Source organism: Panthera tigris, chromosome C1, assembly GCF_018350195.1.
Source record: "Panthera tigris isolate Pti1 chromosome C1, P.tigris_Pti1_mat1.1, whole genome shotgun sequence".
In the NCBI taxonomy this organism is placed as follows: Eukaryota; Metazoa; Chordata; class Mammalia; order Carnivora; family Felidae; genus Panthera; species Panthera tigris.
Genome location: NC_056667.1, coordinates 122,468,819 through 122,484,041, shown reverse-complemented (window position 1 = coordinate 122,484,041; position 15,223 = coordinate 122,468,819). Strand labels below are relative to the sequence as shown.

Sequence of the window (15,223 nt, the reverse complement as noted above, 5' to 3'; positions counted from 1 at the left end):
CATGTAGCTCAGCGCTGAACATAGAGACTGCTTAAGATTCTCCCTCCCCCTCCCTCCCCCCTCTCCCCTCTGTCCCTCCGCCTTCTCCCCCTCACTTCCTCCAGCTTTCTCCCGTTTTCTCTTTCTCTCAAAATCTTAAAAAAAAACAAAAAAAAAACTTATGTTTTGTAGTTCCTCTGAGGAAATCTAGAAATATACATACAGCTACAGCATGTTTTGGAGGGCCACAGGCATGCATATAAAAATACATGATGGGGAAGAAAGCCTTCCCTAATACTATTTCTCCTTGTATAAGGCCTGCTGTATATGAAAATTAAGTTTTTAAAAATTTACTATTTTTAATCTCATTCTTATTTCCATGATGATTTAAATTGTTAGGCTGCTTTCCATCTCAAACCTACCAATCTAACCGATCTGTTAAAAAAATTTTGAAAAGTGTTGCCTAATACATGTACCTTCCATTCTAAATAAATACATACTAATACTCATATTTATCATACTGAGATTTTAAGAAATAAAGTATTACAAAAAGAGTACCTTCCCTTCCTCAGACCTTTTCCTTTCTCTGTTTGGTTTCCATCCTTGCTTTTTCTCCTGAGGGTGGTTGTCATAAATTTAGTGTATATCCAGTTCATGTTTTTTAACTGTGCATGTATTCACAAAAACATATATTAAAAAAAAAATTTTTTTTTATGTTTATTTTTGAGAGAGAGAGCATGAGCAGGGGAGGGGCAGAGAGATGGGGAGAGAGAGAATCCCAAGCAGGCTCTGTGCTCTCAATCCAGAGCCCAATGTGGGGCTCGAATTCAGGAACTGTGAGATCATGACCTGAGCTGAAGTTGGTTGCTCAACTGACTGAGCCACTCGGGCACCCCAAAAATAAACATTTTTAAAAGATTTACATATATGTAATCATTCAAATTTTTTTGAAGTTAGCTTCTTAAAAATTGAGTTTTGCTTTTGAGTGTCAGCTATTTGGAAATAGTTTGTGGTATATCATCATATAAATACACAGTTTATTCTCATTATTCACAGTAGATGCTCTATAAAGTTGCTGTGAACATCGAATTAGTGAAAACTAAAATCATTGTTCGTAGGGGAAATACAAGGTTAGGTCCTGTGAGCTTTAGGTTACATTTTTTGTCAACTGAACATATAACCTTGTTTTATTTGTGTTTCTGTTTAAAGGCACACGAGTATATATTTTCCATCATTAGCATTGAGCCCACGGCCAACAGCCCTGTAACTCATGCTTGAATGAAGCTTACCAACACTGTATTTTCTCCATAACACACGTCACAGCCTTCTCAAGCTTAGGAATAGTAGATAGCACTTTGGCACTACTGTGGTTGGAGACCCTTTTAAACAGCAAAATCACTCACAAAACTGTGGAAACTGTGACACTACATATATTGTGAAAAGGCCACTTATAGTATAAAAGGTGAAATGAGAAGACTGAGCATTTCCTTGTTTGCCTTCAACTATAAATGTGTCATTCAATTCAGATTTTTGCAGCTCTGCTCATGTGCGTGTCCACAGATTTTTATCAGTTCATAGTGTATGTGCAGCTTTACATTTTTACTGTTCTGATGGTTGTGAAATGGTGTATATCATCATTATTACAATTTGACTTCTGAAATCTCTGATTTCAGTGTCTTTAGTTTTGAATTAGAGACCAGAATTCATGATTTATAAAAATTCTTTTGTTTTTGAACTGAAAACATGCTTTTTTATTGTGATATTTAAGTCAGTACTAACCTAATCTCTATCGTATATCCACCTTTACTTTTCAGTTTGCTAATCCAGACTTTACTCAACCTATCTCAGAAGTTGTAGATGAAGTAATTCAGAATTGCCCTATTGATGTCAGACGTCCTCTCTACAAGGTCAGTATTTACAGCAAAATTACTGTTCAAGGCCATACTTTTAAAAACTTCTTAAATTTCTGGTCTGTTCTTGAATATTAAATTGAAAAACCTCTCTTCAAAAGGCTCTGATAGGATTTTAGTATTGTTTCTTATGTCTTTAAAAATGTTCTTTTTCCTTTTAAATAAAAGTCAATACTTATTTATTTTTCTCCACCAATGTAGAATATTGTCCTCTCTGGAGGTTCAACCATGTTCAGGGACTTTGGACGTCGCTTACAAAGAGATTTGAAAAGAACTGTAGATGCCAGACTGAAACTAAGTGAGGAATTGAGTGGTGGCAGATTGAAGGTTGGTTTTCTCAGTTATTGGTGGGAGGGTAGGGGCTTTCTTGATTCTTATAATGGTGATGGGAAATGTCTGCCAATTTTTGCTTTAATTTAGGAAAATAAGAGGCCTCTATCAGGCATTCTAATGGAAAGTGGTTAATATTACACATTCATGTCCATGATATTCTTGGTCATTTTTATTCCTCTAGGATATCACCTACATTTCTGGAAAGTATTCTTAGTCTGTGTAAGCAACATTTTTTCATACCTCTCTCACGGATAACATATTATATAGAACAGATATCTTGCATACTCCAGGGATAATATTCCTTAGGGAATCTACACAATTTTAAATTCTCCAATAGTAGTACAATAAAGCTGAGATGAGAGAGAAGCTGATGTTGTGGGGTCAAGCCTGCTTATACAGACTGACCCTACCCACCCCTATCCCCCATAGCAGCTCATAGTGTAAAATCACACTGGTGGCAGAAATAACTTTTCTTTTGCATGTCCTGGATTTTGGGTTCACTGTCAAAATCAAAATTAATTTTAAATTTTCAGATGTCGGCTTTCTATATTCATGAGACAGATTTTCAGTAAATGTTATGTTTCATCCTTATTCATTGTAGACTATTGATACAAAACATTGATTTAGAGGATATGTTGCTAAATAAAAATACATTTTATTCAACTTGGAAAATTATTAAGAATGAGGGCTTCATCTGAGACTACTAATCATTTAAAATTACTTAAAAGTAAAACACAATCCTCTAGAGTTTGGCACTACTGTGGTTGGAGACCCTTTTAAACAGCAAAATCACCCACTAAATTTTGGTTATCTTAGACCTGTCCCTTGGACTGCAGAATAAAATATGTTTAAGTAGTTGTTTAGTTTGTAATGACTCAGAGACATGAAATGAAAGTAGAAATGCTATTTTTGAGTGTAGTATTTTAATAAAGTAAAAATTTAACATTTTTAGGTTGCTCGTACATTCAAAATAAGAAATGAGAGATTTTTTCCCCTCAGTGATGTCAACTGTATTGACACTAATGATACAGGAAAAATAATGTTTACTGGAGGACTCTGCCTCTCTTTTTCTTTTATATGATATTTTTATGGACTTTCATAACATTTTTATATATCTATATCTAAATCTGGCTTTATTCCCTTTCAATCTGTAATTTTTAATGGCAACTAAAATAGTTTTAACAGCAACAAAATAAGCCATTTTTTATGACCTGTAAGTTTGTAAATTTTTTATTTTGAAATAATTTCATACTTAGAGAAAAGTTACAAAACTTAGTGGAAGGAATTCCGATAAATCGTTCACCTAGATTCCCCAAATGTTAGCATTTTATATTTGCTTTATTCTATATCTATAAATATATGTACATATGCATATATACACACATTTTTCTGAATTGAGAGTGAGTTGGAAATATAATGGTCCATCACCCCTAAATGTTTTAGTGTATGTCCCCAAACAATACATTACAGTTGTAAAAATCACACAAGTAAGCTTGATATAATATATAATTTAGTTATAGACCCGATTCAGGTTTCAACAGTTCTTCCATTATTGTCCTTTATAGCAAAAGAAAAAACTTCTGGTCTAGAACCCAATCCAGAATCACATGTTTGAAATAATTATTATGTCCTTTCAATCTGGAACAAGTACTCAGTCTTATTTGTCTTTTTTAACCTTAACGTTTTTGAAGAATACATACAGGCCATTTATTTTGCAGGATGTTTCTCAATTTGGGATTGTCAATTGGGGATATTTCCTCATGATAAGTTAGGTTCAGATCAGGTACTTTGGCAGTAATACCACAGAAATGATGTTGTATCCTTTTTAGTGCATTGTATCACTGAACACATGGTATAAGTTGTCCCAGATGTTAATTTTGATCAGTTGGTTAATAAAGTTGTGTTTGTTAGGTTTCTCTGTGAAGTTATTTTTCTTTATATTTAATAAGAATATTATGGAAAGATAGTTTCAGACTATGCAGCTATCCTGGTTTTTATCAAACTTTCAGCCCTGGTTTTAACATCCATTTTTCTTTTCTGAAATAGTTATCGTTGTGGTAGTTGCCAGCTGGTATTCTGTACATTCCAGTCATTCCATCTGTGTTTTTTAAGTCTCATTTTACTGTAAGGAAGAGTTTTTCCTTCTCATTCATTTATTTATTCTTTCATTCATTCATTCATTCATTCATTCAGTAATACCTCTGTGAAAACCTGATTTCTCATATTATATAATTTAATATCATTGTGATATAATATCAACATATCATTATTACTATTAATATCTTTAATTTTGATGCTCAGATTTCTCAGATTTGGCCAGTAGGAGCCCTTAAAGATGGCTTTTTGTCCTTTTGATGCATCTCTAGTATTCTTTCGGTGCTTTGTTACTCCTTGACACAGCAGAATAATTCAGGTTCTTCTCTTCCTTTCTGTTCCTTTTTGTGCAAAATGCTATTAAGCAACCAAGTTGTGGATACTAGTTATGTTTATTGTTACTGAGGGTCACCACTTCAGGCCTTGGTGTACAGAACTAGGATGTGTTTGTGTGTATGTGCGTGTGTTCGCTTGCACGCGCGCGCACACACACACAATCTATATCTAGTTTTGTATCTATATAAATTTAAAACTCTGAATGCATACCGATACTTCCAGTTCCAGAATACCAGAAGTTCAATCTAGCCTTCTTCTCTTCCATATTTGTAATGTTGTGTTTTCTGACAGTGAGAATCTTGGCTTCCGTTATCTACAATATATTTATGTTTTTTCTCGAATCTGGAATATGTATATAGTACTTTCAGAATTGTTAATCCATACTACTGTGAGAAATATATTAACTGGAATTCATCAGTTAATTTTTATCTTAAGCCAGAAGGCACAGTCATAATACTGTGTTCACAATTGGGTTAGTCGCTTTCGCCACTTCAGAGTGGTTGGTTTTTTTTTCTTTTAAAAATTAGCTTAATTTGTTTCTGTCGTGTTTTGTTTTGCTTTATGTGCGTCCTCTTAGAGTTTTATTATTTTTGAATATCTGAAACATTATATTTTAGTCTATATACATTTAAAGTTACATAATACAGAAATCGTTACTTGAATTTATTTCTCGAACTGCTCTTGCTGTTTCATTTTTAGCCAAAACCTATTGATGTACAAGTCATTACACACCACATGCAGCGATACGCAGTTTGGTTTGGAGGATCGATGCTGGCTTCCACGGTGAGATAAAGCTTACATTTAAAATGTGATTTTTCAGATGGGAGAATTCACCAGTACTGACATAATTAAAAATATTTTCTAACGTTTATTATTTATTTTGAGAGATTGAGAGTGTGTGTGCAAGTGGAGGAGGGGCAGACAGGCAGAGAAGGAGAGAGAGAGAATCCCACATAGCCTCCCTGCTGTCAGCGCAGGGCTGGACACAGGTCTCCATCTCACAGACCATGAGCCAGTATCAAGAGTCAGATGCTTAACCGACTGAGCCACACAAGCACCCCAGGACTTACACAGTTCAGAAGAACGAAGGAAATTTCTTTAAATTGTATTTGTATATTGCATGAGCAGGTTTTAAAATCGGATGTCTCTCTCTATATAGACATACTATATATATATATATATATATATATATATATACACATACGTACATATATATATATAGTATTTTAAAAAGTAGAAGTCCTTTGGATTTTATTTTTTGCTCGCTAGACATTTTTTTAGAATAAGCATTTATGGTGTTAAAATTTATCTGTAGGGAAAATTCTTTTAACCTTGTGATAATATAGATATCAGAAGGTCATTGTTTTTTCTGTGTAGATATTTAAAAGCATTAAGATCATTGCATAGGAAATATGACGTTCAAAACTTAGTGGAAGGAATTGTTCTAAGAGCTCTCTCCCCAAACCAAAACATCTTAAAATCCCTTCAAAAGATAATTTAACATCATTAGTCTATTAAATATTGGTGCTTTATCCTGTAGCACAGAGTATTAAATAAAATGAAGAAGCTTTAATCTGAATTACTGAATGTCATACATGCTTGGATTTTTAAAACCATTTAAAATGAAGAGGTACATATTATTCCTTAATTTTAGTCATCTTCATTTGTGCCATATAACCTATTTGAGTTTGTAAGTGTGCCCTTTGAGAAAGGAGTTAACAGAGAGAGAGAGAGAGAGAGAGAGAGAGAGACTCTGTCCATACCTTGAGTAAGGAAAGCAAGTTGATCTAGAAGTTTTTGTATATGACTACTAGGAGTTTACCTGTATTTTAGATTTAATGCTGCTCTTTTAGATTACAATGGGGGAAGCCTCAGCAGAATAGTCTGGGCTTTTGAGAATCCACCTTCCAGTCTTCAGAATTTCAAAATCATGCTAAGGTAGGGGGAGATGTGTGTTAGGACATGTGTTGTTTAATGCTACTTTTCATTTCTGATAAAGAATTACAACTGATGTTGTCACAGTTGCTAGAAATTTTAAGCTTTGTTCACATATGGAGGTGGGCTAATAAAAATTTTAGATTTAACAAGTCTATTTTATTAAAAAATTTTTTTCAATGTTTATTTTTGAGAGAGAGCTTGAGCATGGGCAGGGGAGGGGCAGAGAGAGAGGGAGACCCAGAATCTGAAACAGGCTCCAGGCTGTCAGCACAGAGCCTGACACGGGACTTGAACTCACGGACAGCGAGATCATGACCTGAGCCAAAGTCGGACACTTAACCCAAGGCACCACACAGATCTCTTTTAAGCATATTGAAAGGTGGTACGTTTTTGACCTTTGTAAAATACATGTTTTTGTTTTCAGCCTGAGTTCTACCAAGTGTGCCACACCAAAAAGGATTACGAAGAAATTGGACCTAGCATTTGTCGTCACAATCCAGTGTTTGGAGTCATGTCGTAAAATTGATTTCATAATTATTGGGGTTAGGGAGGTGGGGAAGAAATAATCTTTCTGATTACCTGTTTTGTCTGGATGGCTGGTTTTTAGGTTTTAAACCTGACTTGGAGTAAGAAGACCAAACATAATTATACAGGATATTTTAATAAGTATATCAACATGCGAATGTAGAGGAGAGCCAAAATGATTATGTGTTTTTCTTTAGACTGAATATTTGAATCTTATGTGTAACAAAAAGAAGTGGGTTTTAGTTCTTTCTGTGCCCTGATATTTTGTATATTATTGAATTATCCAAGATTCGATGGGATTTATCGGTATGTAGATAGCTCTATAATGCTTGAGTTGTGCACTTCTAAGTGTGCAATGCAAGAGCTTGTTTATATTTCATACTTTTTATACTTTGAGGAAAAAAAAGTCAAAGAAAAACTAGTATTTGAGGAAAAACAAGTGACCAAGTAAAGGATAAATTAAAAAAGCCTCATGAGACTTGGCGCACACACACACTCATGGGATTCCAGTTATTACAAATGGCTTCCACCCCCCTGTACCCCCACAGTGGTTTTCTTTGCAAGTGCTTTTGGAACTAAGAAGCTAGTATCTTGGATTAACTGATGCCTGCTAGTGCTTTCTGATTACTCGAATTCTGTTTCTTGCTTTAAAGGAAAAGTAAAGACAAGATTGTTGGACCAGTAATGCAGTTCTGTAGTGTCATTTCTTATTAAAAATGAATAATTTGATTACCAAAATTGGTATATTTAAAGCCTAACACCATTCTAATAAAGGCACAGATTTCTTTTTAATACTTGTTTCAAGCTCTTTAATCTCTTTATAAGTTAACTAATCTATTTTCTTCAAACCTCTGCAATAGTTCTTTAAAATCACAACAGTTGGTTAGCAAGCTGACTTTTTTATGTGCTCTGAACAAATAATTGTGAAATTTTAATATGTTGAGTGCTTTCATTTTGATAACTGGATCTCCATTTGATATTTTCATTTGTATAACTCATTTGCAGTCTGAAAATTTTTTTAGTGCCAGTCCCTGACATATCATGGAAAGTTAATTTTCTTTGCATTTTAAAATATCTGGATCATGAAGAAAAAGTGATAAAATAAATTAAAACTGAATTACCTTTTCTAATGTTTTTTTTTTTTTAGGAACAGTGTCATTCTACTTTGTGTTTATGTATTTTATATGATTTCTGTTTCTGTTGGAATAGTGGGATTCATTGAAATCTCTCTAATGTGTATGGCAGAAAATATCTTGTGAACTTGAAATTTTACCAGTTATTTATAGAAGAATAAAATGGAAAATGTTTTATAGGCTTTTTAAAACGTCAGCATCAATGTCAGTGAACACTTAAAGTTCATTATCCATGAGAATAACACATAGGATTAGTATACTTCTGTCTAAAAGTTAAAGAGCAGTTAAAGTGTCTTTGTTGTTTGTATTTACTATAAAGATAGAATTGGGGAGTAAACTTTAGGTTTTATTTACAGTGAAGCTGGATACTTAAATTAATCATTTTATATGAATCTTTGAATATGGGAGTAAAGAACAAAATGTTTGCCCTCCAGTAGTAATAATATGAGTATCAAAGATCTTTTTGAAAGTAGTCCATGAACATGTAAAAAAAAAACTATTCAAACAGTACCAAAGAGTAGATAGTGAAAGTACATTTATTTTCCACCACAGCTTTTCTGACTTTTTCATTACAGTTAGAAATGTCTTTATGTCCTTGCAATTTTCTGCATATAGAAAGGAGTATAGCTCCCTTATGTTAACACAAATAGGAGTTTGCTACATACACTATTCTTCGTTTGCTTTTTCAAAGATCTTTTGATACAGAGCTAAAATGGTAAACATCAAAAGATTTCATCTTCCTGATCCATTAGCATTGCTTTAAATATCTTTTCCACCTAGTATAGTTGAAGAGTGAATGAGTAAGCTCAAATCACATTTATAAAGCCACAGATTACAGTCTCACTCATATAAATATGTCAACGGTTTGATACAAAAATGTGAAGGTCAAGAATTTTTCTTTAAACTTACATGTATTTAGGCACACAAGAAGACTCAAACCTTTCTTATGTTTCCTGATATCCCCTTTGCACTGCTTTTATAGGACTGAGCTATGTTATGATAGCTTATTTCTTTACATCTTATTTCTTTACATCTGTCCTATCACTGTGTATCATTTTTCAGTTTATAGCATGTTTGGTTGTATATGTGTAGAGGCTGGCCAAGATGAATTCACATCTGTGACACTGATTTGATGTCAGCTACATGAGCATGGTACATTGGAAAAACACCAGACTAAGGCCAGTGACTGAAATTTTTATTCTGGTTCTACAAATTGATGATACAACTCCTTCGACTTTGATTTTTTGTTGTTATTGTTAAAACATAGAAGATATATTTGTGTAATCTTAGATAAATTCCTTGAACTTTCTGGACCTTAATTTACATATGAGGGTGGTGTGGTATCTGGATTAACAGTGCAGTTTTTATGAGTTGTGAGAATTGGTTTATTTGTGTTAGTAAGGGTGTCTTCTAATGTCTCCTTTTTAGTAGGCAGGGCTTTGATCGATTGGGAAATATTAATGGACAGAAATAAAATAGATGACAGTTATCTAACTTGCCTACTCTTCAGGAAGCCGGGTTTTTCAGCCTGATCCTTACACATTAGTACATGGCATATACTACAAGTAACCACCTTCTTCTGATTGTCTTGCTTTTTGATAGCAGATACAGCAGTTGTCTATCAAGTCCACCAGTAGTTTGCTTTCAAAGCTACTTGAACAAGTGGATATAACTGTCCTTGCAGTTATTTGTAGAAATATCTTCAGAAATAATAATATATATAGGGATAATAAGCTATTATGTTATTTATTCTCTACTTAATTTCTGCAGAGAAGTCCTAGAAGATATATCTATATAAAATAGAAACCTTCTTCATTCAGATAACCATAAAGATGGTACCAGAGTACTTTGTAATATTATTGATGAAATTATTTGTAGTATCAAAAGGTATTTGTGGTATTGTAAAGAGTGTTGTTGTTCCACTAAATATCGGACTAATCTGTCAGTGATCAAGTCCCATGTATTTCTGCTTTTCCTACCAGCACTGCTTTGACTCCTCTGCCCCTCTAACTGCCAGATGTAATTCATCAGCACCATGCCTGAGTGCCTCTGAGAGCCCTCTGCAGTCTCTTTAGCTGTTAGCACCTAGATTCCCAATATAGCTTAATGTCCCTAAATGTATTACCTAAAATACATGCAAACCAAATATGTACAAACTCTTGGGGTAAAACCTTCTACTCTGTGCTGTAGAACATATTCACTGTAGTAGCACGTAGCCAGTATACATGGTCACAGGCAGAGTTGTCAACGAGAAGTTCTGGTGAACTTTCCACAGCAAATCCTGAAAATAAATACTTTGTTTTTGTAATTAGGTCCGTATCATATCTAAGCTTATCTTAAGAATTTTAGATCTGCTGGAGGGTCTGAAGACTTGAGTGAAAAGGGATTTCTAGTCACTGTTGATGACTCTTCAATACTGCTCATCCCTCTTTAGTATTTGTTTTTCAGCATACCAGAACCTTCATTACAATGTGCTTGGTCTTGATAGAATCTTAACAAAAATAAATTAAAATCTGTGGTTGTTCCTGGTAATTTCTATGCCATAACCCGGTGTAACTGATGTATTTAGAAGTTGGAAGCTGAAATTCAGTAACACCTATTCGAATTCAGAATTGTATTAACATTGCTCCCGTGTATGCAGCAGCAGTAAAAAGAAAAAAAGAAGGTACAAAAATAGAGATGAATGCGTGACTTAGAAAAAAATGGCAACTGGAAAAAAAACCTGAAAGAAAAAACTGAGAAAATTAAAAATTAGAAAAGTTTTGTTTTGTTATTTTGATTTTGCAAATGATTTATCCTTATTGCTTTCTAGTGGTCTGTCACTTTTGGTGACTTTTATACATTACACTAAAACTAAGGTGCTGAATTGAAATGGTTTCACTATTATTCAAACACTACAACTCATTTATACTGCCCGTGTCGTATGAAGGCATCAAGTTTTGGGCCTTCAATCCCAGAGGTATTTCTTGAGTATATACCATGATTCAGTCACTGTGCTTGATGATGAATAAAACATTCTGTTCTGAGCTCAAAAGCTAGTGTAGTGAACCCATTCACAGAGGAGTGAGGTTTCAAAAATGTCTTATGAAGCTCAGAATTCTTCTTCGCATAGATGATGGTGGTTGTGGTGGTTGTTTTGAGGGAAAAAAACTCTGCTAAGTACAGAGTTACAACTCTGTAACTAAGTTATGTTACAACGTGTGTCTATGGTTTAAAATTAGTCTTTTATGTGTGCCTAAAATTCTTACTCAAAATAATGAAAAATGTTACATCCAACAATAGTTGAAGAAAGTAATTACACAATAAGATCAGTCATATTCATTTGGTATTTCTAGTGCCTTACATATTACCTGGCACATAGTAGTAGTTCAGTAAATGTGTTTGATAGATGGCTAGATGCATGAATAAAATCCATTTTTCATTTTGAAATGAAAGCTTTGAATTACTTGTGTACACAATTTTTGGTCCTTTAAAAATATCCAGATTTATCAATAAAGTAAAACAATAATTACATTTTTCTTTTCCACTAGTTTTTATCTTAAACTGTGATAATTCTATGTAAAACAGTGGAGGATTAATTAAATGATCATAAATTTTCTGAAGTGAATCTTCAGTAGTTCTTTAACTAGGTTTTTTGTAATTTTTAGATCTCCGTAGTGTAAATGATTGTACACTCTAAATCTGAGCATTGTACAATGCTAAACGAAATGCCTTGAAATGTTTTGTGCCATTGAACATCAGCACTAGGAACCCTACTAATTTCTCGCTGTGGCTTTTGTTGATCAGTTTTGATTCCCTCTGATCCAAATCCCATTCTGAGACAGTTTAGAGAAGATGACTTAAAATCTCCTCCATTTTCAATGAATAAGAATCATTGGTACAGTAGACTGTTAATCTTTCTTGCAGGCTTATTAGAAAGTTGATACTGGAATTGGGAGTACATCCTTTCTTTTATTGAGAGTACATGGTGTCTTTCACAAACAAATTCTTAAGAATCCACTGTTCAGAGGGTGGGGCAATAAGAAAATATCAGATGTATGTTTTGGTGCAATAATGCTTAGTTGGGATATCATGTACCTTTACAAGGTGACTACAGAGCAGTTCTATTAGAATAGACTGATTTCTCTTTCCCAAGACCTTGAATGATGAGGAAGATTTTGGTAGATAGAGTAGGTAGGGAAAATATTTTAGGTATGGAAGAAAGGGCCTGAGTAACAATTAGTGATTGTGGGGAGGGGTGAATGTGTTGTGGCTGTAAGCAAATTGGAAATAGTGGATAAAAGTATTGGAGGATGTGTGCTGTCCTCACACATGGACTGAAAAACTTAAAAATGGATGCAGTTAAGGTTGAGATCACATATGCAAACAACTAACATCAGTAACGTGGAATTTTCAGAGTTTGGTCTAGTCCAAATCACATTTTACCATTGTAAGTGACTTGGCAAAGACCACATAGTTAGGGACAGAATAGGACTTCTAATGATTCTTTTTGTTATATTTATACCGAATAGCATATTGTTTATTAAATATTCACAAGATTTATTTGGCAATATTGCTTAGCCTCTGTGACCCATTTAATTGAGAGAGGTGATACCTTTTCGTGCTAGATGCTGCTCATGAGAGGGAGGTATCAAATGACCTTAAATACGTCTACCAAGTCATGCATGATGTCCTTAGTTACCAGGCTGAAGTGCTTAGTTAATAACAAGAGCCTAAAACTCAGCAAGTCTGTTGGAGACTGAATTGGATGTTATGAGGAAATTAACTCTTTAAAAAGAGAACGAAAAGAAAGAGACCTCTCTGTATGTAGAACAACCATTGGGACATTAAGCTGTCCCAGTCTAGGCGTGTTTAAGCTCTTGCACATTTTGGCACTGTCTCTCCAAATTGGCTAAATTTATGTGCCTATTTGCAGATCTCATACTGAAAGTGAAACTTGCCAGTGACATAATTGGATTTTTATGAATTAGAAAGTACCTGAACTGGTTTTAAAGACTGGTAAAGCATTTTTAGTCTACAAATAAAAGTGAACTTTGTGATAGTGTTATGAAATACATTCTTGGCATGTGGCAAGTACTCAAATATTTGTTGAATAAAGTTATCTGGATTGAAAAAGATTTGTGGAAATGGTGTTTCTGATCCTACCACGGTTTTGGCCCAGTAATTAAGAATACTTAGGATACAGGCGGGATGATAACCTATTTTTGTTGTTGTTGTTATTGTTTATTTATTTTGAGAGAGTGCGCACATGCATGAGCCAGGGAAGGGCAAGGAGAGAGGGAGAGAGAGAATCCCAAGCAGGCTATGCACTGTCAGTGCAGAGGCCAACACAGGGCTCTAACACATAAACTGAGAGATCATGACCTGAGCCGAAATCAAGAGATGGACTTGGAAATGACTGAGCCACGCAGGTGCTCCAATACCTGTTTTTAAAATAGATCACTTTTGGAAGAAATTAAAATTCTACATATCCATTTATAGCTACATATAGTCTTTTAAAAATTCATCCTTTTCAAGGTGGTCCATTGAAAAGTGGTTCTGCCCTTATATGTATATTATGTTTTCATAAACCTAAGATCAAGGATCTGCTAATGATTTCACATTTGGGTACATTTAAATTGTATGTTTGTGGATTCATCTGCCACTAATATATCTCAAAAGTTACTTGATCTGAACAGTACGTTATTTTTCTACCTGTTTCTCCTTCTTCACCTTTATAAATGGAAAGTTACAACTTTATGGACATTATTCTTTAGGGCACTTGAAGCATGAATAAAATGGTTTTAAGTACCCCCCCCCCCCACCCAAGGATAAGGAAGTGACTTCTTAAACTCCCAAGTAGAAGACTTTTTATTCAGGCATTAGCATTTCAGTATTCTTGAAATTGAAGTGACTACTTGTCTTTGACCTCTTTGACAAAGAAGACAACTTATTTTTTTTCAGGGACTTCTAACAAAAGATGGAGAGAGAGGCAGATGTGGTTTTTGAATTTTGAGTCTCAGTCCATCCACTAGATGTCTCTTTTCTCCTATCATCCATAAAGAATATGTTTCAGTTAAATTTGCTGCTGTCAAAAGCAAGTTGGATCTGAGTTATGGAAATAATACATCTCATGTTCCCATTTAAAGTATGCTATTTTCAGCAACATAGCCATGCCTTCAATAAAAACAAAGAGGCAACTTAGGCTGTGACAGTAATTCACAGTGGAATTTATTTATTGAGTATCAATTCAGAACTTCCTATATGCTAAAAAATGTTGAAGATATGGGGATATAATAGCAAAACAGACAGGGTTTTTGCCTCTTGGAACTTTAAAAGAATGTTCAAGCCACAGCAACATATTAAAATTTCAATATGAGAACCATCATTTATGTTCTTGTGTTAAGGAAAGCCAGAAAAAGTAGAGGATTGGGTAGCATTTTAAGCTTTTTTTCATGCTTAAAGTTCAGTGTTTAATACTACTTGCTAGTTAGTGTTCTTCATGTTTCTTTAAGGTTAGACTTTGTGCAGTTTCTCTCTAGTGATATGGGTTATTGAAAAAATGTAAAGGTTGATTGCAGAGTCAGCAAAGAAATGTTCCTTTACTATTAAGGTACATGGACATAATTGCCTTTAATTCATCATGCAGATTTTAGATGCCCATCAACTAAATGTCCTACACTTTCCTATTACTATACAGTGTAAATGAAAATTCTTATCTGGAAAAAAAAGCTCAAAAAACAACCTTTTGCAACATGTGATCTAGAACTCCACCAGTGGTGTGTTTTACATGTATCAAACTGAACCTTAGGTAATATAGTAGCATAGATTGGCTTAGCTGCTTGCTCTTCCTATTTTAGCATAGAACTAACCATAGGCAACCTGATCCTGAAATACTTGAACTTGAGCATGGGAGAGGATTGTGATTTTGCTTTTGTATTCCAAAATACATTAACTAAGAATATTCCTTCCTCTGTTCTACATTCTAATAACATA

At 34.1% G+C, this 15,223-nt stretch overlaps 1 protein-coding gene across 1 annotated transcript in view; it reads left to right on the top strand.

Moving 5' to 3' along the window:
* ACTR3 (actin related protein 3) overlaps nt 1-7,907 on the top strand; it is a 65,545-nt gene extending 57,638 nt beyond the window's left edge. Inside the window, exons 9-12 of the mRNA XM_042994284.1 lie at nt 1,794-1,886; nt 2,091-2,216; nt 5,352-5,435; nt 7,015-7,907. Of these exons, the coding sequence (XP_042850218.1) occupies nt 1,794-1,886; nt 2,091-2,216; nt 5,352-5,435; nt 7,015-7,110 (399 nt within the window). The 3' untranslated portion in view covers nt 7,111-7,907. The remainder of the gene's footprint in view (nt 1-1,793; nt 1,887-2,090; nt 2,217-5,351; nt 5,436-7,014) is intronic.
* The last annotated feature ends 7,316 nt before the right edge of the window (nt 7,908-15,223 follow it).